The sequence below is a fragment of the Watersipora subatra genome, chromosome 11 (genome assembly GCF_963576615.1).
Source record: "Watersipora subatra chromosome 11, tzWatSuba1.1, whole genome shotgun sequence".
NCBI classification, from domain to species: Eukaryota; Metazoa; Bryozoa; class Gymnolaemata; order Cheilostomatida; family Watersiporidae; genus Watersipora; species Watersipora subatra.
In genome coordinates, this window is record NC_088718.1 from 10,907,549 (window position 1) to 10,931,550 (window position 24,002).

Here is a 24,002-nt window from a genome sequence, read left to right on the forward strand (position 1 = left end):
TCACTTACGATTGTGTTTATGTTTGAAGTGATCTGACTGCTAGGATGTTTCAAGATCAAAATTGACAAAATTTGATCGTGGGTCAAATGTTCAGATCCAGCAACACTGAGCTTACGATGTATATAGTGGCAAAGAGACTGACAGAATTCGAGACGAGTAGCACGGAAACTTACCATCAACTATAGCAATGACAACAACTACTGATGTCATTCCGCACATATTTTTCTTCTCAGCGTTTAACCACGACCAAGTTTTGACAATATTTATCTAGAAGCATCCTGGTAGTCAAACCACATCAAATACAATTGCAAATGGCGGAAAAACACCAATATTTTCTGATAGAATATACTAAAATTTGGTGCAGTTCATCTTTAAAGCAAGTTGACACCAAGATGATTTGTCGGAGTTATTTTTTTGCTGAGAGAGTTGGGATCCTTTGATTTTTCGTGACGTCATTCTATCGTTGTCGGCCATCTTTGTAGACAATTTTATCGTTAGAAACACAAAGCTTTTGCAATGAATTTTTTAAAACGATGCTTTTGTTTGCAATGTTTCTATTATAGTATCAAAACAACACAAAAAATGCTATTAAATAAGAGAATGACGATCGTTTTCTACAAATATGGCGGCTTTTTCGTGAACGTGCGCACGTGCAAACGGCTTGATGACGTAAAAAAAACGATGGTTAGCTTCTAGTTTGTTTATGATTTGAAATATGTTTTTACAAAGACTTTATACCAACTCAAACTCCGACGATATAAAGTGGGTCACCTTTTTAGCCAATGAAATACAACATCGATATCTATTCCATTTGGCTATATTTTCAGCGCTATTAACATTGCGAGATATGATTGCTCAATTTCATGTTGCACTTCGTCAACGATGGACAAACACAGTACGCAGCATTTCGCCGATCTTGTGTAGCTGACTGGGCCAAAGCCATTTTTACAGCCCTTTTTCGTTGTACACCAAACAGACTCTGTTCACATGGAAACTGCTCTGTCGGGTCTAGTCGAAGATTACTGAACATAACTAGGAAAATTTGTATGAAACTCGAGGACAAAGAGTTAAAATATAAAGGGGAAAATACTAACTGTTAAAAGATGCAACCTATGCATACGTAAATGAAAATTTCGTAATCGTTTGCAAACTGGAGTTGCGCTCTCTAAATGTGAGCAGACTTGGGTTATTCAAAGATTTATTTTCTCAGTCGTGTCACTCAAAGCCAATTGATTGCATATGTGTAAGGATTACTAAAATAACTCTGTTAATTACATTTTAAGAAGTTTAGAATGCAGACATTTGGGTCTCATATGAATAGAATATTAAAGCAAGCCCATCTTATGCCACAAATACATATACAGTCACCGCTACAACGTAAATTATTCATTTTGGAAACGTTTCTGTTATAGAGGTTTTATCTTAGACAAACAGTAAAACACATGTAAACAACCTAATCCGTTCCAAGATTGTCCCAAACTCACCATTTTGGTCCTTCAACATGACTTAAAAAAACTTAACAACTTCTTACTTTAATGACAGTAACTGTGGTATTATTGGTTTGTATCGACAACTGTTTCTTTTTTTTTATTACTTACAATTAGTTTAGGATGTGATACCCTTTTATGTCAAGTTATCTGAAACGCATGCTGTTCAATTAAGTGTTAATTAAACAGTGTGTGTTAACTTAAATGTCAATTTAACTCCTTTTTGGTCTACAACAAGGTCTATGCTGCGAGAAAAAGAAAAATATTGCGTTTGCTATAGTTTGATATAGTCGCCGCAACGTTATGTGGAAGATACATAAAAGGAGGTTTACATTATAGGCACAACTATTGTATACACGCATATACTAATGTGTATACCGGAGTATATGTGTGACCTGGCAAGGTCTGAACTGACATGGCAATGTTCTCTCACCCGCCATAGAGGTCGTAGGCATTATATAAGCAAGGACTACCAGGAAAGCGAGCAGCAGGTGGGGATCAAACCTGGGACCTCACGGTCTCCAGCAGACACCCCTACTAACTGTGCCAGCTGTCCTAAATTAGGCAACAACCAACACAAATCAGTCGCAAAACGTGTGCTATTGGGAATGGCTAAGATCTTGAGGGGCGGCTGCTCAAACTCCCAGGTCTATTGTAAGGGATCTGAGCTTGACTAGACATTACTACCCTACTTGGATTAACAGGTGTGAGGAATTAGTTTATATAGTAATATATATATATACTATTATATAGTAAATAATATTAATATTTATGTATTAATTAATATATATTATATATTAAGTAATTGATATTATAACATTAATGTATATTAATATATTAATAAGTAATTAATATATATAGTATATATATATAATGTATATATAGTTTATATATGGGTGTATATAGATTCTCCACAAAAAAGATATTAGGTTTTCCATTGGTCTACGTATTTTCCTGTTATTAAGAATGAGTTCAAATACTCTACAGTGCAATCTTTTTTTACAACCTTCAACTATTGCTTTGGATGGACAGATGGACACGGCTCTTATTATTATTATTATTATAGTAAAGATTGTAGCTGCTAATGCTATAAAGGATTTTTCATTATGGGAAGTTTTATCCTGTCTTGTGGCCGCCTCAAACCATTAAATATGCCTGATTCTTGATGATGGCTTATTTTCTCTAGAGAGTGGAGGGCTACGCTACCCCGCCGCCCCTTCTCGGGCCAACGATAGTGACTTCAGTGACTTCTACATCCCGCCTGATCCTAAGATGAACCCTGAGCAGAGCAGGAGACTGCAGGAAGAGCAGGACGCTGAGCTTGCCCGTCTCATGCAGGACCAGGAGCAGGTGCCACTCTTTGCCTCTTGTGTACTTGGTCATACCCTTTCTGCAATGCAAATAAAGTTCTTGTTCCCATTTGTTCACGCACATCTGATCAGCTTTGTTATATGATCAGTACCATTGTGTCAAAAATGTTTCCTTTATGCAGCATGTTCATATGTGCATAAGTGTATCACCAACTGACATGTATAGCTGACTATTTGATATACCTAGGTATTGTCATGCATGTTGTTTTACTGTAAGGGTTCGGGCGGTGATGACTTGAGGGCACGACTAAAAGAACTTGAGGCACAGGACCTCGAGCTTGCACAAATAATACAAGAGGAAGAGAATCTGAGAGCCAAGAGGAGAAAACTACGGTATCAACAGAAACTGTTGCAGCAACAGGTGAGTTGATCTCACTGTCTGGGTGGCTAAATATATGTGCCTCTAAGATGATTATTTTCATGTGTATATAGGCTAAGTATGATATGTTTTGTGGGTGAACAAAACTTTGGACTATTGTTTAGGCTCAAGTCTGGTTTAATGTGGTATCTGTACCTTTATTTACTTAGCTGGGCGTACTTTAGTAGTTTGAAGTTAACGTTATATGAGATTGTTCAAGAGCGATTGAGTTCATTTTATGTTTAGACCACTGACATTGTCATAAAGGGATCGTCATTACCACCAAACTAACTCATAAGGTTTTCATTAGGTTTTATATGGTCTTCATTATTATCCAATCAAATTATAAGGTCTTCATTGCTAGCCGATCATATTATAGGGTCCTCATTATTACCCAATCAAATTATAGAGTCTTCATTATTACCCAATCAAATCATAGGGTCTTCATTATTACCTGATCAAATTACAGGGTCTTCATTACTACTCAATCAAATTATAGAGTCTTCATTATTACCCAATCAAATTGTAGGGTCTTCATTATTACCCAATCAAATCCTAGGGTCTTCATTATTACCTGATCAAATTACAGGGTCTTCATTACTACTCAATCAAATTATGGGGTCTTCATTATTTCCCAATCAGATTGTAGGGTCTTCCTTATTACCCAATCAAATCCTAGGGTCTTCGTTACTACCCAATCGAATCATGAGATATCTATTATTATCAAATTAAAGGGTCTTCTTTACCACTTAATGAAATCATAGTCTTCATTATTACCCTATTAGTAGCAGAAGATAAAGGCATAAGTTTAGCTCTTGTACTTTTTGTCCATGTAGTTCTCTATTCTGTACAAAATGCCATACATTTAACACTCCATAGAGAGATAGCTGTTCTAATAAACATCTATTATACAGCATAGTATTTACACTCAAAATATCAGAGAAAGATATTCAGGTCAAGTTATTAGGTCCCAAGTGCCAGTTAGAGTATTAAGTCAGCTCAGGATTCATATTTACCTTATATGGTGTCTCACTTGTTGTCATAGAACCCAACCAACCCAACAATAATGAGTGTAATCATGTTATCGTTGTATGATAAACAACAGGGAATCTTGGGGTGCAGTTTAAAGGTGTGTAGCAAGTGTTTGTTATATTTCTAGAAGCAGCCGGTGAGTGCTGAAGACGAGGTATTTGAGTAACCACCGGCATTTCATATTCACATAGCACTGTTGTAGCCCGCCATCGCTTCACCTTAGCGCTTATTAAGTGGCTTGTGGCTTTGCACACTTGTTATTTTCTTTCTAACCACTGACTAGGTGGGGATTACCTCACATATGGAGTGTTTAAAATTTAGTTCCTCGCATGATACCAACACTCAATGGAACCGGAGACCCTTAGTGCTGCGTGTGAAGTTGGTTTCCTTTCTTTGCAAGGTCTCTCTGACATACAGCTATGTAAATGATTTACATAAAAAAATTATATAAAATTAGTTAGGTGTTGATATATAGTAAAATAAGAAAATGAAGATTATATGTTTTAGATTTAGGCTTATGGATTCTGTAAGATGTTTACCTTTTATTTCTATCTTTGTACTGTTCCGTTTATCAAGGTTCAGTTGAGAAATGTGTTAGTTTGTTGTCTATGAGAAGTGATATTCATATGGCTTGGTTTGAGAAATCATTCTACTGAATGGTTAAACTAGTTTACAAATATTATAGCCAAATACCACGGTATTAGTCTATACGTGTTATGGAGGCATCCGTGCTTTGCATGCAAGCAAGATGACGACCTATATAATGTCACTTGCTTGCTAAAGAGTTAACTTCTGTTGAGTTTGTTGATTTTTGACTGGTTGAGTCTGGCTATAAGCATGACCATTGTTCCTGCTTGCCATCCATGCTTCATGCTTGCAAATCTCTTGTTTATGCGTTCAAGTTTTGTTAACATTTTTCTGTTATTACCTCTTTTTTTTTCTTTTGAACTCTTTCTAATATAAAAGGTTATGGTATGCTTTAGACAATCTTCTTGTCGTTACATTGACAGTTATCACCGTGTGAAAAATGAAAATAGTATAATATAATATAGCCATGAAATATATCATAGAATGTTATAGTAATATAATCAATCATAGTGTGTTGCAGTATAGTAATATGATGTCTCATTGTCTAGTATATTAATAGAATATGTGTAATATAATAATATATTATATTATACTGAGTTAATTTATATTATATTACAGTATATTATAATATAGTCATATAATATATCATAGTGCAGTATACCATTTGTCTGCATGCAAATTAGTTAGTATACAAACCAACATTTTGCAACTAGATGAGTTTGCTTGAAGGAATTTTTTTATGTATTGAAAAATTCAAACAGCTGATCTATTGCAGCCGTTCTTTTTTAACCAATAAATTTTTTTTTTGGCTGGTTTGTTGCGTAACATTCTCTGGTGTTAATTTTCATATAAAATGTTATATTTTATAATAGGAAAGTAACTGTTTATTCCTACAGTTCATGTTCACAATTGTTAGGATTTGGATGTGATTTTTGATGGTAAAACTGAAAGGAGTTGAAAGCCTGGCTTGTTCTTGCCCTTTCTTTGCTTTATTGTTTCTATTGAGCTATTGTTAGTATAACTTCACTATAAGTTCCATTCAGATTACAGAATATCAGAATTAAACAATGCTCTTTGTGACCAGTTTATGTTTGTTGTCAGTAAGCGTACTCAAGGGTCAGTCAACGTTATTAGATATACAATCATTTACTGTGTTTCCATGCTTCGAATGGGTTCAGAGTTGCTGCTGCTGATGATTTCAACGATTCAAAATTGCACTGTCTAGATCTTTCCATGATTCCCAACCTATCCGTCGGAACATGTTAAAGTAGACTCGCTTTCGAGTCACTTTTCAATCGTGTATAGTCAACTAGTTGCACTAACTAAGCCAGGATGCTTGATCGCAATGCTATAATTTTTTGTTACCTCCATTGGGGAGAGTTTCGCTGAGTATTATCAATTCAGACCCATCAGCGCTGAGCGTTTTTATGATGTTGAATAGTACTCCCACAGCTAATGCCTTTGCACAAATCTAGCGAAGCCAAATGGCGTAAAATGCATTCAGATTTTGCCGCATGTGTGATGTGGAGTGGAAGCAACTTTTAACCCATTCAAAGCATGAACACGCAGTGATAGTCAAACATTATATGAGAGGTAAATTGAGTTGATGATAATATTCTTAAATAAGTTTCTACTAGCTGTTGTACATGATAATTCACTTTAAAATATAAAACTATCAATAATGGGAGCATTATGTTCTATATGGTTTCTGGTCCTATGAATCTAGTAAGTAATTGGAGGTCTGATGTTTCAGAGAGAAGTAGCGGAGAGATTGGCCTCTCAATCACATAGTCCTAGCCAGACAATAGTTAGCCATTCTTCTTCACAGGCAGCGCACATGCCTTCAGCAAGACCCTCAGCTGACACGAGTATGAGTCAGGGCAATAATAATCGGGCAGCAGACGTTCATCAAAATTCTACGTCTGGTTTTGAGCATTCACCAGGAATTGGCCATTCGACAGTGTCTTCCACTGACAGGGGAAATGACTATCAACCAGCTCGGCAAGCTGGTAGATCCGCTGGGGTTCCTCCACGTTCAGATTCGCACCAAGAAAATAGGTTGGAAGCATCTGCCGTAAACATGGATAAACGTTCGGAAAGAGAAGTTGGGCACATCCGATTAGATCATAGCAATGTTTCAGCTAGCGTAAGATCACCAGATGTTAACCGACATTCTGATGCAGATTCTACAAGTATGCATGTCACTTCTAGGGGTACTAAGACCAGTGTGAGAGCTCCAGACTTTGGTAGAGAATTAGATAGGAACACCACAGTCACCAGTAGTGTGTCTAGAGATTCTACAGCTGTCACAGCCACTTCTGCAAGTATAGAAGCTAGTTTTAAGGGTTCTAAAGTTAATTCAAGGGGCTCAGATTTGGTCAGGAATACTGATAAATATACTGCAACCAGTGGTGGTGTGTCTAAAGGGCCTACAGCCAATTCAAGACAACCTAAAATCCCAATAAATCTTCCAGGAAGGATGATGCAAAACACAGATGCTGATGCTAGATTGAATAGTCATAGAGTAATGAATGACTTGCCTACAAGAGATGCAGAAGGTTCAGATGGTCATGTGTCTAGACAAGACAGATATGCAGAGAAACCTTCTGTTGGTCGTGGTGGCAGGTCACCCAGCAAAGATTCTCGAGGTACCTGAATATTTAAGTAATTAAATCATGGCTCATTTTCTTTAGTAAATCCAACTTTAGGTTGTCATTTGTTTCACATATTGTATCTTTCATCAAAATTATAGTAACTGCTGAATTCAGAATAGCCAAACTCTTACTGTGATGATGTTTAAATACCTAAATTTATTTAAATAACTAAATGTAAATTTATGTTAATGTTTTACACCTCATTTTCATTCGCTTCAACCATGTGTCAGTGCGAATGGATATTATGGTAGCTCATAAAATGGAATTGTCACAATCCATCTTTTTTTTTGACGTCAACAAGTCGTTTGCACATGCGCTCGTTCACGAAAAAGCCGCCATATTTGTAGAAAATGATCATTTTTCTTTGATTTATTAGTACTTTTAAGTGTTGTTTTGATACTATAATAAAAAAATTGCAAACAAAAACATTGTTTTCAAATTATCATTGCAAAAGCTTCGTGTTTCTAACGATAAAATTGTCTATGAAGATGGCCGACAATGATAAAATGACGTCACGAAAAAATGAAGGATTGTCTGATTTGAATTTTAACTGTTCATCGTGTAGTTGAACAGCTGTAAGGTCTCACTTTAAAACTAAAGTCTGTCAAAATTGAATTAAGCATATAATTCCTTCATACATTTTATGTGCAAAACTCACAGCAATTAATTGTTATCTTAAATGGTATCCTGCTTATTTACTGTTGTCTTTTCTTGCCAATGATTAATTCTTAACAATTATGTCATGGAGTTTTTTATTTCAGACTGCGTAGTCTAGCGCAAATAGCAAGAATGATTTACCTTGACTCGTTAGATCTCTATTCACCACTATACGTTTGTATGTAATTGAACACTCTCTTTTGCTGCGGCATCATGTCGGTTTAGTCACATACAAATGAGGTAGAAGATCACACATTTCTGAAATAACATCTTGGTTTAAACAAATACATGTAGTACGCGGCGCAGCCAACACTCTTAGTGGGTGGTTTAATTTGTTATTCATTTTAATATTGATTTGTACATCAAGGTGCTCATATCTTCTAGATCTTTCTCCACCCGGACCAGCATTACCCGAAAGGCGGTACAGAGATCATCATCCATCACTTTCACAGCAAATTATTCAGCAGCAAGGTGCAGTACATCATTCTGCTGTCAGTAACCAATCTGATGCGTATAGAGGTCATCCACATCCCCTGACAGAAGCTAATGTCAGAGGTCATGACCGGCAACAGCCTTTGCAGTTGGATGTAAGAGGTCAAGGTCAGCCCATGCCTGGACAGGATATGAGAGGTGTTCAAATGCCACCTTACAGAGGCCTCCATCCTCCTCCCTACCCCTCACACTACCATTCTTCTAATGGGTAATTGACTTTTCTGAAAAAATTATTACTTGTGAAGTTTTCCTAGGGTTTTTTCATGTCTTTTCTCAAGAGATGTCTTGTGTCTACATCTTAAAAGCATACCAAGCATTCAAAGAAAAATTCTGCAATTTGGAGAGTTTATTTAGAGGAATCTTTGAAAAATCCAAACTGGCCGATGGTTTACTGCATCCGTTCTTTTTTAACCGAGAAATATGGGTTTTTTTAGCTGGTTTTGTTGCTTAATATTTGCTGATGTCAGTTGAAATGTTAAATTGTGCATTTTATAATAGGAAAGGAGTTGTGTATTCCTACAGTTCGTGTTCACAATTGTTACTTATCATTACTCATGTTACACAATAGTTACACTTGTTGTGTAACTGGCTCCATAGTACATCGAGCGCTATTTCTGAGTGCGACTATGTAAAACACAGAATTATGTACAGGAATCCCTCATTTTTCACAGATAGTCGGGACCAGCGACCCCCCTCCCCACAATACGTATAAGTCCACGAAATAGAAACTAAGAAATTCATATCTCATAATGTCACACTTTTTAATTGTAAGCATTCTCCTTTTTTTCTTATGTTCATTAGATGATTTTGAGAGTCGAAGGCGTTCAAGAGACATGATGAAACATGACTTTGCATTTTTACTTTCACAAAATGTAACAGAAAAAACATCGAACCTTTTTCGATGTTTTTTCTGTTACAATTTGTGAAGAGTGAAAGTGCAAAGTGTTTGTGATACCTTTCACCATGTCTTCATTATATATATATATATATATATATATATATATATATATGAATATTATGTACTTGAGATTTTTCTCTTATTTTTTCTATTTTAATGATTTTTTTTCCCCTCAAAGTACTGAAGCCACAAAAGCTGAACTACTACATAGCGAGGATTACTGTATACTTAACCATTATTATACAACTTATTGAAGGATACACTGATCTCCTCACGTACCAGCAATCACCTTCACATAAAGTACTCTGCCGAACTCGTTTTTATGTTCACTACTTTGCTAGCAGCTGTGTGTTTATGTGAAGGTCGCACGAAGGTCCCCCTTCTAGCCCAAGGAGTGCTGACACACACTATGACGCCCCTTGGGATATGTCTCAGTTAGAGAGTCAGCTACTCAGGGATGCATCGTTCAACCAGTCGCAGCCAATCATTCCTCGACAGGTCAGCCCACCCGGTAGGAATGGTCCAGCGGCAGCTCACCAAAGTCCTCCTCTGTAAGTAACCATGCTGTGTGTGATAGTTGGAAGCCTTGGCAACTTACCTCCATATATTAGCTCTCAAGATTTATTGTTTTAAAATATGGTTAGTTTGCCTCTTCACCGTCTTGCCATAGAATAACTGGCTTTTACTGTTTTTTCATAAAGGGCATATTTTAAAGATTTCATTTTGCTTGTTGGGTGATAGTAAAATTTACGCATTTAAAAATCACTTAATGTAATTAAAACAGTCAAAGTAACTAGTAACTAGTACTAGTAACTAGTAGGTTTAGGCCTACCCGTTAGGCCTGCCACTAAAGCCTTGCTACGACATTGAAGGTCAGTTATCTCTGGAACCACCCATGACTTCGAAATGACCTTATGTATAACTTCAGTTCTTGAAGGTCCTGTTGGGCTATGTTCAGGTGACACAATATGTTAACAACATGTTAACAACCTGTTAACAACTTGTTAACATATTGTTAAGCAGAGTCTTTTATGTCAAAGCACCAAATTTCAGGTCATTTGAAGCATTAGTTTTCTTATAACTGGCTAAACGTTCAGACATGTTTTGTTATGACTTGAAAAATAACTGGTTTTGACCATGCATTTGCTGATGTGTAAAAATAATTTTATGTATCTTTTGCAAAATACTACCCAATATGTCAGCAGATCTCACTACAGGAAATTCTTCTGGTCATTCCTTTGACATACTCTGTTGAGATGAGTGTTACACTGCATAATAGTTTTGATTCAGAACTAAGTGGTTACATCGCTGATGTCATCTTAAAGGTTGACTTGCAACAAAATTCCCATTACAGTTATTTGGTACCAAAAGATTCACCATGTCTTGCTCTGTTGTGTTGTAAGTGCCAAATATGTGGAAATGTGATTACAAGCTCTTAAAAGCTCAAAAACGAAAAGCCGCCGTGGGTTGGAATCTCTTTATTTCGATGACGTAACCACAAAATTTGGTTATCGTCTTGTCACGTGATGTTCTCACGTGAATTGAAAGGCCAATACAAAGCTCAATATAAAACTTATCGTAGTACTAGTTTATGACAAACACTTCGGGTTTTACCGAAGACCCCGTATCATATATAGATGCTCGCTACTTCACAGTTTTGTTTCGGCCTGGTCTAATCGGCAAGTCGTAATCAGATCATGTGACCCAATACTTTGCAAATAATTTTTGCAGCATTTTTCGATTATCACGGGTGACCAACAGGCTCGTCATGATTATCAGACAATGATATGTACTCCTTCAAGCTAAGGCTAAAAAATTAAACGAATTTTTACAGTAAGTTATAAGATATCACTGCTAAAAGTTACAGCATTACGACGATGATAAAATAGACGCGTAAGAACAATAGACATAGTTTTATTGAATGCGTGAAGTATATTTGTGAAAATATTTCGACGAATAAGGTTGCAAGAAAGTGTAAACAGAAACCATCTCTCACAACTACATCACATTTGAGCCGTTTTGGAAAGGGAATCCAAACTACGACTGTCTCGTGTGGCTGCGATTTTCTGTTCGTTTTTGAGCTTTTAAGAGCTTGTAATCACCTTTCCACATATTTTGTACCTACAACACAACAGAGTAAAGCGTGGTGAATCTTTTCATATCAATTAACGGTAATGTGAATTTTGTTGCAAGTCAATCTTTACGTATATGACGCCTTAGTTTGAAGTGAACTGCTTACAACTGCGACAATACTATCAAAATACTCTCCTCCGCATACTTGAAGAAATTCCTAATAATCGAGCTGCAAAACTCATATATATTTTATGTAATATAATATTACATTGATGATTTATGTCAATTTTATTGTTTCTACGTGGGGCTTTACTGCACTAGTTTTTTTTTACATGCAATAACAACAACAAAACCTTTCTCAGATCTGTTCCACAAGAATTATTGATAAATTAAGTATTATTGTCTTTCACTTCAACCTTTCACTGCTGCTGACTGTAGTTGTCTGCTCATTTTCGCTGAGAGGACAACTTATATTTAAATTAAATGCTGGTCTGACAAAGGAATAATTTTTGCATATTTGGATTTGTCAGAATCAATTTCAGCTTGGCTTCCTTCCACATCTCTTTTATTCAATGAGATGCTATAGAACTCATATTCTATACACCTTGCTGATGTTTATTATGATTTTTTTCACCAATTCAGCTAATTCTGGATTTCAGTCTCTCCATAGAGCCATACGTGTTTGACTGTTTCTTTTCTTGCCATCCAACTAGACTATCAACTCAAGCTCTAATTCCACTCATAAAGATAGTTGTAAAACAAAAGGGCCCATCACTCTTTTACCAGAATTGTAGATTGTCCATTTGTATTACGCAGCTCCAAGCAGGTATTGCTTTGCATCACAAACTGTTAAATTAGAACGATGTCAAAAATTATGCTTCAGAGTTGTGCTACCTGACATGGACAGACATGGTCAGTTACTACAAGCGTTTAAATCCCCTTAATACTGAAGAGCTTAATGTGTTTTTAAATATTTCCTGTCTAAAATACTCAAATTGTATCTCCAATCTGTCTGACCATCCATTGCATTCCTGTTTCCCAAAAAAGCCGCCACACCTTACACCAGACCAAATATTCCTTGCTAATTTACATTACAGACCAGAGTTATGCAAAACGAACTTTCACTTCCAATAAACATTATTTAATTCACTCTATTTTTCGTCTCATCGTCTAATTTGCTTTAAATGACCTTGACCTGTGTAAATAAGGTTAGCATCTATGTCCTATTGTTATGAAGCAGGATAAATCTTTACTGCTTGTCTACTGTTTATAATCAACAAATGTTACAGCTTTGTCAGTAATCATTAGCTAGCATGGCTCCAGCTGGGCAGCTCATAAAGTTTCCACATCTGATATTTGCTGTATCACCGTGAAGATCATAGCAAGATAAGTTGGCGAGGGATTTGTTGTCATACTGGCTGCCATGGTGATGGCGCTGCCAGGGAGCGATGACAATCCCTCCTACTCAACAGTTCTTCAAAACAGGTTATTGCCAAATTGATTACGTGCAGATTCTCTGATAGGAAGACTGACTAGGTAATGGTCTGTGTAAGCATGTTATGGCTTCGACCTTTCTACCATGAAGGAGGTTCAACATTGGTCAGGGTGGTTACACAATTCATGTTATGCTATGTGAAGTTTTTTTCTAGAATGTCAGTTTCTCATCGCTATAAAAGAGCAACATTTTAGTTTTGTCAGAATGTTATAAGCTCATCCAGGTTTAGCAGCGCGAAAAGACATTGTTGTGGACTATATTAATCACGTTTTTCTGTATGAGGTAAAATTTTAAGTAGTAAGTCACATATAGAACTATCGCATTGTACGGTGGTGTTAAAAAAAATTAGAACACTGACTCACTAGTTCTTTGAAGTTCATTTTCTGATCTCATGAGTCTAAAGCTGGCAATCTTTACCATAATATGAACTGTACCTGTCTGGGCTTACAGGTTAGAAAAAAAGATTACTTTTAATGGAATTCGAACTTGGTACTCTCAACATTTTAGACCAACACTCTACCACTTGCACCAATCAATCGCCTTGCCACATTGTAGGATAATTGTGCAGTTAGTTATTGCACCTTATGATCTTCCACAGCACAATGGATGGCGATGGTACTAGTATTCTTAGAGACGATTGGCTTTATGTCGTTAAAATGTCCCCTTAGATTGGTAAAATAATTCCTTATTCATCTTCATCACAAGCTTAAAACTAAATTTTAAGATTTTTAATTTTTGCATGCGCCTGCTTATGATATTTCAGACAGGGGGAGGGTGGTCGTCCACTCTTAATTCAGAATGAGGATGGACAGATAGTGATGAATATAGCTGAGATGATCGACCCGACTTACCAACGACGCAGCGGGCACAGGTCTGACCATCATTCTCAAGGTTTGTTTTTCCTTTATGCGGTACTTAGGTTATTAGAACAATTACTAGGCCCTCACAGTTTACTAGGAAGATAGCCAAGACTTTCTTAAAATCTGTGGTTATTATGGGTTCTCTAGCGTAGAACTCTGCCCTCGCTAGTTAACATTGACACGAGTGGGGAAAAGAAAAAATGATTAGGGAAATCCTTCCGCCTATTCAATAAATGATCGATAAAAACGATTGTTTTGAACAAGCATTAGTGTAAGTGGGATGAATGACCATGACATGACATCCGCTCTTTTATAGAATGAATGTGAGGACAACTCTTAATTTTTGTGTTTTCACTTGGTAGTGTACAGTTTTTATACATGTACTTGGGATCCTCTTATCAAACTGCTGCCATAATTAGCTGAAACTCATTTTTAAGCATTCAGAACTGGTATTCTTTTGTAACTACCAAAAATCTTTGCTGTTCAACGAATATACGCTGCAATTTAAACTTTTTGGAAACTGTAGTTCCTTAACGTTTATGAAATGAAGTCAAGTTTTGGCAGTGTTTTTTGTAAGCCATTCGCTGGATACAGAAGTACTTGATGCATAGCAATGCAATATACAGCACTTCATACTGAATGTGATAGGAGAAGAGGGATATAAAAATTGCATTAACTATAAAGATTAGAAATATTCCCAGTTTAGGTAATGTTGAACTCTTTGAACATTGGCAGCATTCCTTATAAGTCAAGACATTTTAGCCAGCTAATATTCTGATATGATAAAATTTCAATTATGTGTTATTGTTTGCAGGTGTCAGTATCTTGACTATAGCTGCAGGTGTCAGTATCTTGACTACAGCTGCAGGTGTTGTCAGAAAACTAGTTTATATTTTGATCAAAATTTAAAAATTGAAATTGAAAGAATAAGAGCAGTTTTTGTCTTATTTCTTACCAAAAAAAATTTTTTTTATTTTATTTGAGTATTTCTGCGAATTCGACAAGCAGATGGTTTCCATGAGACAATATTACAGCAAAGATTCAGTTCCGTAGGACTTAGAATTGCGTCACAGATGAGTTAATCCGGTGGTCTCTAGTTTTTTCCTTTGAGATGCCTCTTACATCTGGGTTGTGTTGTACTTTGTTTATAGAAATGTATTACATCGCTACTTTGAACTCTTAGTAATTCAAGGTAGAAAAATTACTTCATGCGGGGAAAGAGAAAAGTAATAGTTCTTTATGCCAACAATCATTGTGTAACGTTTGAGCATGGAAGTTCGACACGGTTTCATGAAATTGCTTCATCAATGTAACATTGTTTCATTGCAACTTAAAGATTATCCATAGCCCTGGTAGTATCTGTCACTGGCAGCCTGTGCGTCATTTCTACACATAAATTCTGTTGAGTTTGGCAGGGAGCGATGTTTGTTTGGGCGAAACAAGCCAACTAATTATAAAAAACATTAGCCAGGGTAAATTGACACAACATGCCATAATAATTGCCTGGCTTAGCATTTTTAGTACCATCAGCTTGACATCGGCAGCATTGGCTGTAGTATTGGTTATGTGATGCTCTGTTAAGTTAAACCTGATATATTTTATTTTATATAGAACCGTAAAAAAAGACAACAAAATATGGCTTTTCGCCAAAAGGTAAAATATTGATAATTTCTTAAGCCGTAGCTGCGATGGTATGGAACTTAGTGCCGTCATCGCACCATTCAGAGTATAGTGCAAATAAACAGACATTTTGTACATATAACTGAACAATATGTATATGTGACTGGACAGTATGTACATGTAACAGACAATTATGTACATGTAGTTAGACAGGTTGCGGCAGCACGTGATTAAGATTTAACATGTTGGGTAGCGATTCGCCAGATAATAGATGTGTTGTGTTCCAACTAGTATTTCATCGACTTGACCAGTTTCTAGGCGCCTATATAAAGTGCTATTGTTTACCATTCAAGATCATGCCAAAGGGTAACTGAAGGTCCTAAATTTAAGATTTCCTTTCATTTTTTTGCTAACATAATACTTACTGAAAAATAAGGTCATGATGACCTATTTTCACCATTCTTCCATTTTGCACCTGACACCACCAGAGTCTGCATCTTCCTGTTTGCTGCCTACTAGCCTGTCTGGAGTTTGTTGTTGCTCTCTGAAGTTGACTAGCTTCTGCTGCCAAGAATTAGGTCTGCGGTTTGTTTGGGCAGTTTCAGCTGACTGTCAGCCCATCATTCTTTGGTGCAATGTATCGTCTTAGCGCTAATCACCTGCCATAATCTGTCTCCAGCCGTATAAGCTACCTTTTCTTTTATACATTGAAATGTTAATGCTTAACTTGATGTAGACACACATCAGCAAGTGCTCTCATGCTCTTTATTGCAGATAACTAGGCAACCGTAAGCCGGTGCTTCTTGGCTATTTGTTGTTGATGCTATCACATGATGTGTCTGGTTATCTAGACTGGAGTCAGTAGCTCAGATTTCAACACTTGCCAGGCACAAATTAACAGGATGTTTGGAACAATAGGCAACTTTTGGTGCCATCCACTTTAGCTTGTCATTTTTAATGCAGGTTTACTAATTCTTGAAAGGCTCATTGTATTGTGTGGGAGGAGATCTATTTGGTTTGGAATGTTGTGGTTGCAGCTTTTCCCTTAGACAATGTTCCCTTTCCCCTATATGTTCTAATTTTTACTTTCATAAAAGTTCAACGAAAATTCTCTGGTCAGTATTCTGTTCAAATTCATGATTTTACCATTTAAAAAACGAGGCCTTCTGCAGATATTGACAGAAACGGTTCTGGTCAAGAAATATTTGAAAGTAGAGTAAATGTGAATCAATAAACTCATAAAAGAGACATATTGGTAAAGTCGTATATATCTGATATATTATTTAAGTTTACCAAACAGTTGACCGACTAACAGTCGACCCTTGTTTTTTTCAACTAATACATTCTGGACCATTCTGTGCCCTTAAAAAAACCTGACCTTAAAAAAGTCTGGACATACGAAATTGAGTACTCTACTGCACATTCAAATAGCATATATTGTTTTGTACACATACTTCTAGGTTACAATAAATGTATGGTACAATATACATATACAGCATACATGAAAGAGTAAATTATGGTTATACCTAAAATAGGGTACAGTATAATATTAATAACAGTAATAATAACAAATGAAATATGATACAATATACATATACAGTATACATGAGAGAGTAAAATATGGTTATATGTACTTTCAATAGGGTAGAGTATAATATTAATAACAGTAATAATAACAAATGAAATATGATACAATATACATATACAGTGTACATGAAAAAGTAAAATATGGTTATACCTGCAATAGGGTACAGTATAATATTAATAACAGTAATAATAACAAATGAAAATTCAGTAAAGCACTCTGGTAGGAAACTCATGTGCACATGTCGTTTGCATCATCTGCCGCGTGGGATATCTTATGGGCCAAAGTTGTCATTCTTCAGTCATACACGGCTGCATGGGACAGACACTGCTGCATCGGACAGACACGGCTACATGGGACAGACACGGCTGTATTGGACAGACACGGCTGCATGGGACAGACACGGCTGCATCGGACAGGCACGGCTGCATGGGACAGACACGGCTGCATGGGACAGACACAGCTGCATCGGACAGACACGGCTGTATCGGACAGACACGGCTGTATCAGACAGACATGGCTGCATGGGACAGACACGGCTGCATGGGACAGACACGGCTGCCTCGGACAAACATGGCTGCCTCGGACAGACACGGCTGCATCGGACAGACATGGCTGCCTCGGATAGACACGGCTGCATCGGTCAGACATGGCTGCATCGGACAGACACGGCTGCATCGGACAGACACGACTGCATCGGACAGACACGGCCGCATCGGACAAGTGTCTGGGCGGTTGAAAGTTCAGGGAAGTGAAATCAGAAGAAGCGAAAGTCGATTGTACTGTTGGATATTTTTCTATTTTAACTTCTGTGGCATAAATTATAAAACAAGTCAATGTTTCCAATTAACAATGCTAAGAGGATTCCTTGCACTCAGCGAATGCACTGTAATCAGCCATTTCCTCTCCAAGTTTGGTTTTATAAACATTTCTAAAGCGTCTTCACTCTTGCAACCCTTTGCTTCAGTGTCAATCTCTTGCTTGCTCCAGTCTCCGCAATACTCGTGGTTTTCCTCAGAAATCCAAAAGTGGACTTTTGTATCATTCTACAAATAGCTAGGTAACCAGTTTGTTTCTTTTATGAGTGGCTCTTCATGTCATAACATCTCTTTTCTCAGACTCTCAGACACTGTTTTGGCTCGCTGTTCATTTTATTATGTATTATAGTAACATAGTATGTTGCGTCATGGCATCTGTCGTACTGCTATACAATCATGTGATTAGCTTGTAGGTGTATTTGTTTGTATAATGGGCAGGTCTCACCTCAAGCAACATGTTCTCAGTGTGAATAGGTTAGTGCTAGATTTGTATCATGCTGGAGAAATATCGACCGAATTTGTTAGCGAATTTGCAAGTCTTGAGTTTAGCCAGGTCGGCAGCTAATGCTGGCAGCTTTGTGTGCGCAAGATTTGCTCGATATCGTCGCTTTATCAGGCTGGTATTTAGCTTGCTGATCATTGGAAAATAGGTTTTAAGACGATACCTGGAATGTATTAAAAAAGTAGTGGGACTTATACCAAAAATGCAGCCTTTCTAAACTAATTGAAGAAGGGGCATTAAAAAGTCTGTTTTCAAATAAAGTTATTAAAAACGAATATTAAAAAATGCACAGTTTGTATTGAAAAATTGTAATAAAAATGTGTAAATTTCACGAAAAAAACATAATGCGATGTCTGAGTTTTTCTATCGTGTAGCCTCTTCTGTCTGTATATAAATCCCAGTGTCTGTCGTTCGTCTGTCCAATTATAGCGAGTTAATCAAGGTTTTAACTCATTCGCACCCGGCGCGAGTTAACTCGCGTATTTATAACGTTGCTAGGCACCCAGCACGAGTTAACTCGCGTATTTATAATGTTGATAGGCACCCAACGCGAGTGAACTCGCGTATTTATAATGTTGCTAGGCACCCAGCACGAGTTAACTCGCGTATTTATAACGTTGCTAGGCACCCAGCACGAGTTAACTCGCGTATTTATAACGTTGCTAGGCACCCAACGCGAGTTAACTCGCGTCTGAAATTTACAACCCCTTGCATCGTTATTTTTAAATTTTAACAGAGTATTTTTGATTAGTTAGAAAAAAAATTTCTGGCCAATCAGACAAACTTCAAAATATGCCTCAATGACGCCTCTGGCAAAAAGTTATAACCAAATTTGTACACTTATCTCGAATTCTACCAAAACCGGAAATCATCGTGCCGACTTAAAATTTTATCATTCGCGATCAATTATTTTTTAACTTCGGAAGTAAATATGCAGATTCAGAAGTGGTAAGACATTAAAAGACTGCATAAATCAAATTAAAACATTATTTTTAATGTTTCAAAGTTATTATTAACTTTTAATTTTGCCAAATTGAATCGTTATGGTCGAATAAAAATGCACTTTTCAGGCTGTCAGCCGTAGTCAGTCTAACATTATCTTTTAATTTCGATAGGATCATATTGATTCTTAGAGCTGTCTATGAAGTCTGAAAAATCAAGAACAGAGTTATTGAACATATTTTTATTATTTGAAACATTTCCATGTCATTTTATTTGAGTTATATTGGCACATACATTTGCAATGCTTTTGTTTGAAGGATGATACACATGAGGAAAATTTCGAAATTAGAGTTTCATGATTTTCATGCTCAAGACTAACTGTATATGTATAAATAATATTCATAACTATGTATTTTATGTAATAAATATATAATTGTAGTCAAGCCTTGTATATTTTGCAATTTTTATGGTGCAAATCTAACTGTGTTTCAACAAATAACAGTTTTTTCAAAATCAGAAATTTCCTGAAACTACATTCTTTGAGGCACGAATCTACATAAAAGGGATATGACTTGTCTATATGAATGTAATATCATTTGAAAGAGTTTATGTAATATCACTTGGCTGGTTCTTGTGAAACTTGAATGAGTAAATTATCTTAAATCTATCTCCTGTAGTAGTGATTTGAACTTTCCGAGAATTGAGCGAGGTAATCGCCTGGAAATTAGTCAGGTGCGAATGAGTTAACGATGAAAAATGTGCTTTGTGCTGAACACTGGAGGTGCATTTGAACACGGCACCTCCAGTTCTAGAGGCGACGAGCTTCTACATAAAAGGGTTTACATAATAGTTTAACCATTAGACTGCATGTCCAACTGGGTGTAGCGATTGATAATAGTGAAAATATTGCATCGGGTAAAATAGGATAGCGACGTTGTGTCATATGTAGCGATTACCAGCTGGCCTCGTGACTGAATGTCCGGCATTGCATGGGTAATAAAAACAGCTTATAAACAGTTGCAGGTAATGTAGTGTAAAGTTAATGTAGTAGGTAACATAATGTTTATAACCTGTTTTTTATTACCTGTGCAATGCAGGGCATTCAGCTAGTCTTAACTATAAGATCGGTCATTCGTCTGTCCGAAGTCACGCTAAGAGTGTTAGAAAAAAGATTTCCTCACACAGGTATTGAACCCAGATATTCAGATTCCATGCCAAGCGCGCTACCATTCATGCCACTTGACCACCTTTACACGTATAAGAATAACTGCACGCATAGTTATTACACATGATTATTAATGCAGCAGGGCATTCAGCGAGTAGTAGTATAGTAATTGAAATTGTTATTTTATTTGGATGCCATTACCTGCTTCTGTTGCTTTTTGAGTAAGTTTTGATGGTGCTGATCTAAACAAAGCTGTTACTATGTTAATATATTGCCGAGAGGCATAGTCATTCTCTCAGGATACCCGAGTTTTACATCGCTTCAGATACTAAGAGAATCTGAGGCTTTTTTAGTGATATTGTTGTGTTTCAGTTCAAGGTTTAACATGTATTGTTGAAAAGGTTATAGCTAGCTTAACTGCCTTGTAAATCTTATTTAAATTAGCAATCCATGTGATGTATATATGTTTAGCCGTCAGTTTGCAAACCAAAATTTGTCTATTTGGCCATCCTTTCCATAGACATACTTCTCTTACTTCAGAAGGACCTAGCGATGGGGAAATAACTGCTGTTGCTGGTCAAAGGCGAAGTGGAAAAAAGAATGCGGGAAAGAGGGAGTCTTGCAAACAACAATGAAAAATGAAATCCTATTTTCCAAAAGGACAATTCTTATGCTTCGTATGAAGTTGTGTCATCAATCACCAGAGTGTAGCCTCTATGGTTAGTGAGTTTTAGATACAAAAGTATCTGTAGATTTGATGTCTATGGGTTATGGGCTACTTTACTTAGATTTATGATCATTATCTATTCTGTACTCGGCGTGTTTCTTAATACGGAAGCATAATTTTGTATTATTTTCCCATTTTATATATTACATTATTTTAATTCCGATGTTTGTTCCCCTCAATGTTATTCTTCCCAAAAAAGTTTATGCTATAAGTTTATAATCAGATCTAAGATGAATTTGTGGCTTTCAGCGCTGACTAACCATCAATGACTAACTCGCACTAGATTTTGTATTATTGCCATATTTTTCTGCTGACTTATAATTTGATGTCAATTTTTTGCATATTGTTCTTGTGTGATTAATTTAACAGGACTATTTATCTTTGTAGATAGTGTATTTAATGTATATTATCTTCACTTATATAATACTAAAACTGAAGCCTTCCGACAGAAAAGTTGACGTCCGCATCAGTGTTTTCTTTAGTCCAAGAGGTTCAATTGTTATACAGCTAGACGTTTGTAAGGTCAGCGACCTTGTCTCAGAGTCAATGAACTTTGTAAATGCTAGCCGGTGTCGTTGCATTTAAATTTACGTACCAATCAAATTTAGATTCCAAAAAGCAAACAAGTCGTGGATGGACAAGTAGGAAGTTCCGTATTTAATGACTATTAACCTCTGAAGGCAGCAGTCTGAGACCAGGGTCCATCAGTCTGGACTTGGACACGTAGCGGCAATGTCTGAAGGCCGGCATGAATTTGATTGAGATTTTGAATAGTTGGCATTGGCGGCCAGTTACTGCCAATACGGCAGTAACTGGCCGTAGCTTTTGCCAAACTGCTGCCTACAAGGTACAAGTCTCAATAAAAAAAATCGAAAGATAGGTTGAACCTTGCACGTACTGAATTAGCACATATTTAGCATTTTGATCAGAAATTTCTTCAAAAACATTTGCAAAAGTTTTGCTCGATTTTGTTCTTTGGCATATTAAAATATAAAAAGAGCTGTATGTTAGTTGCCCAGAGTAGATACCCAAAATACTTATTGCTATCAAACTAGCAGTTAGTCCATATTTTATTCCAGTCTTTGTGTCAAACAAGTCTTTCTAAAGGCTGGTTAACACTATATCATCGTATCTGGGCGTTGATGCCACAATACTTGGTGATCATTGATGATGACCATGTTTACACTATCACAAACCCATCCGCGTTTGCATCATGAAGTACTTCTTGACGTAGTGTTTTCATTTATCTTTTTAAATTTTTCGTGAAAAAACCTCTTTGTTTTTACATGCTAGAATCAAAAACTAGTCCCGCAGCGACTATCATAAATGGATATGATCAAATCACTCTATCAGTGACCGCGAAGTACCATCGCCGAAATGTTTCACATTTGAAAAGCGGTCGTCGATGCTCGGCTAAGTATTGGGAAAGTTTGACAGCTGCAAACTTTCCCGGCGTGTCCGTGATGCTTCGTCAATGCCATCAATACACGGATCCCATAATCAATGATGAACACCGAAAGGGAAACGCTGACAAACAGCGATTTAGTGTGAATCGGCCTTAAGGATGATTTCTGATTTTCTGCATGCGCTCTACAGCGCTACACATGATAAATTGTAGAAAGAAATATTTACAGTCAACCCTCGACATTTGAGCTTAATGCATTTTGGGTCTGAGCTCGTATGTCAATTTTCTCAAATCTCAAAGCAATATTTGCGATATATAAAATAACTACATACAAATTATTCTGTTCCCATACCATTAAAAACCATATAAAAACAGGATATTATGATGGAAATACGTATTTAATTGTTGTAATTCACTACCTACGCTCACTAAGTAGCAAATACCTATTTAGTGGTTATAATCTGCAATAAAATGTAACATTAAAATGTACAGTACTGTAAGAAGTCCTTACCTTTGAGACAGATGTAGTGGTTAACAGCGGTGTGGGAGAGACTTGACAACAACGCGTTCGGTACACTCGGCTTGTGACGATACATAACATAAAATTTTGAATTTAACTTAACACACACTTAAAGCTAAGTTTTAATCTTTTACTAAACTCTACTTCAATTTTGTCTTCATTTTAATTTTTGATGATCTTTTTTTAACTTTGGGCTTTTTGCCTCGCTTTCACTATAAATTTGCGCCTTCTTTTTTAAAACCTTTTCAAACTGAAAAACCTAGCGATGCTGTTCTGGAAAGCGGCCTCTCGCATACTTGGCCCCATTGACAACCGGCTCGTATCTTAAAGGTTTCTCATATCTGAAGGCAGAAACTTGATCAAAATTTTGCTCGTATCTCGATATTCTCTAATGTTGGGCACTCGTATGTTGAGGTATGACTGTACTCTAGAATGGGTACAAGATAATCATGTGTAATCCTACGGGTGTCTATAAAGTCGGAGTTATCTTCTACATGCCAGTTTCAGTGATATGAAAAGGACGCCGTAATTACTCCATCAACGACATTCGCAGTTAGCCCGATAAAATGTTTTAGCAAACACTGAATGCATTTGTCATAAGGTAAGCATTTGGTTATCATAGCCTAAAGATATTACCATATTTTTAAAGACCACAGGCTTTGGTTTTTCCTACGTGTGTACTTATCCAGTGCCATCATGACTCAGTCATCATGTACCATCATGTATCCCAATCAAAGGTAGAACTACCACATTG

General features: G+C 36.6%; 1 protein-coding gene across 3 annotated transcripts in view; it reads left to right on the top strand.

Annotated features, from left to right (window-relative positions):
• LOC137408316 (caldesmon-like) overlaps nucleotides 1-21,768 on the top strand; it is a 41,792-nt gene extending 20,024 nt beyond the window's left edge. For all 3 annotated transcript variants that reach the window (XM_068094801.1, XM_068094803.1, XM_068094802.1), the window contains 7 exons: nucleotides 2,674-2,837; nucleotides 3,075-3,218; nucleotides 6,589-7,483; nucleotides 8,531-8,846; nucleotides 9,899-10,087; nucleotides 13,868-13,995; nucleotides 21,137-21,768. In XM_068094801.1, the coding sequence (XP_067950902.1) occupies nucleotides 2,674-2,837; nucleotides 3,075-3,218; nucleotides 6,589-7,483; nucleotides 8,531-8,846; nucleotides 9,899-10,087; nucleotides 13,868-13,995; nucleotides 21,137-21,231 (1,931 nt within the window). In that variant the 3' untranslated portion in view covers nucleotides 21,232-21,768. The remainder of the gene's footprint in view (nucleotides 1-2,673; nucleotides 2,838-3,074; nucleotides 3,219-6,588; nucleotides 7,484-8,530; nucleotides 8,847-9,898; nucleotides 10,088-13,867; nucleotides 13,996-21,136) is intronic.
• Nucleotides 21,769-24,002: the final 2,234 nt, after the last annotated feature.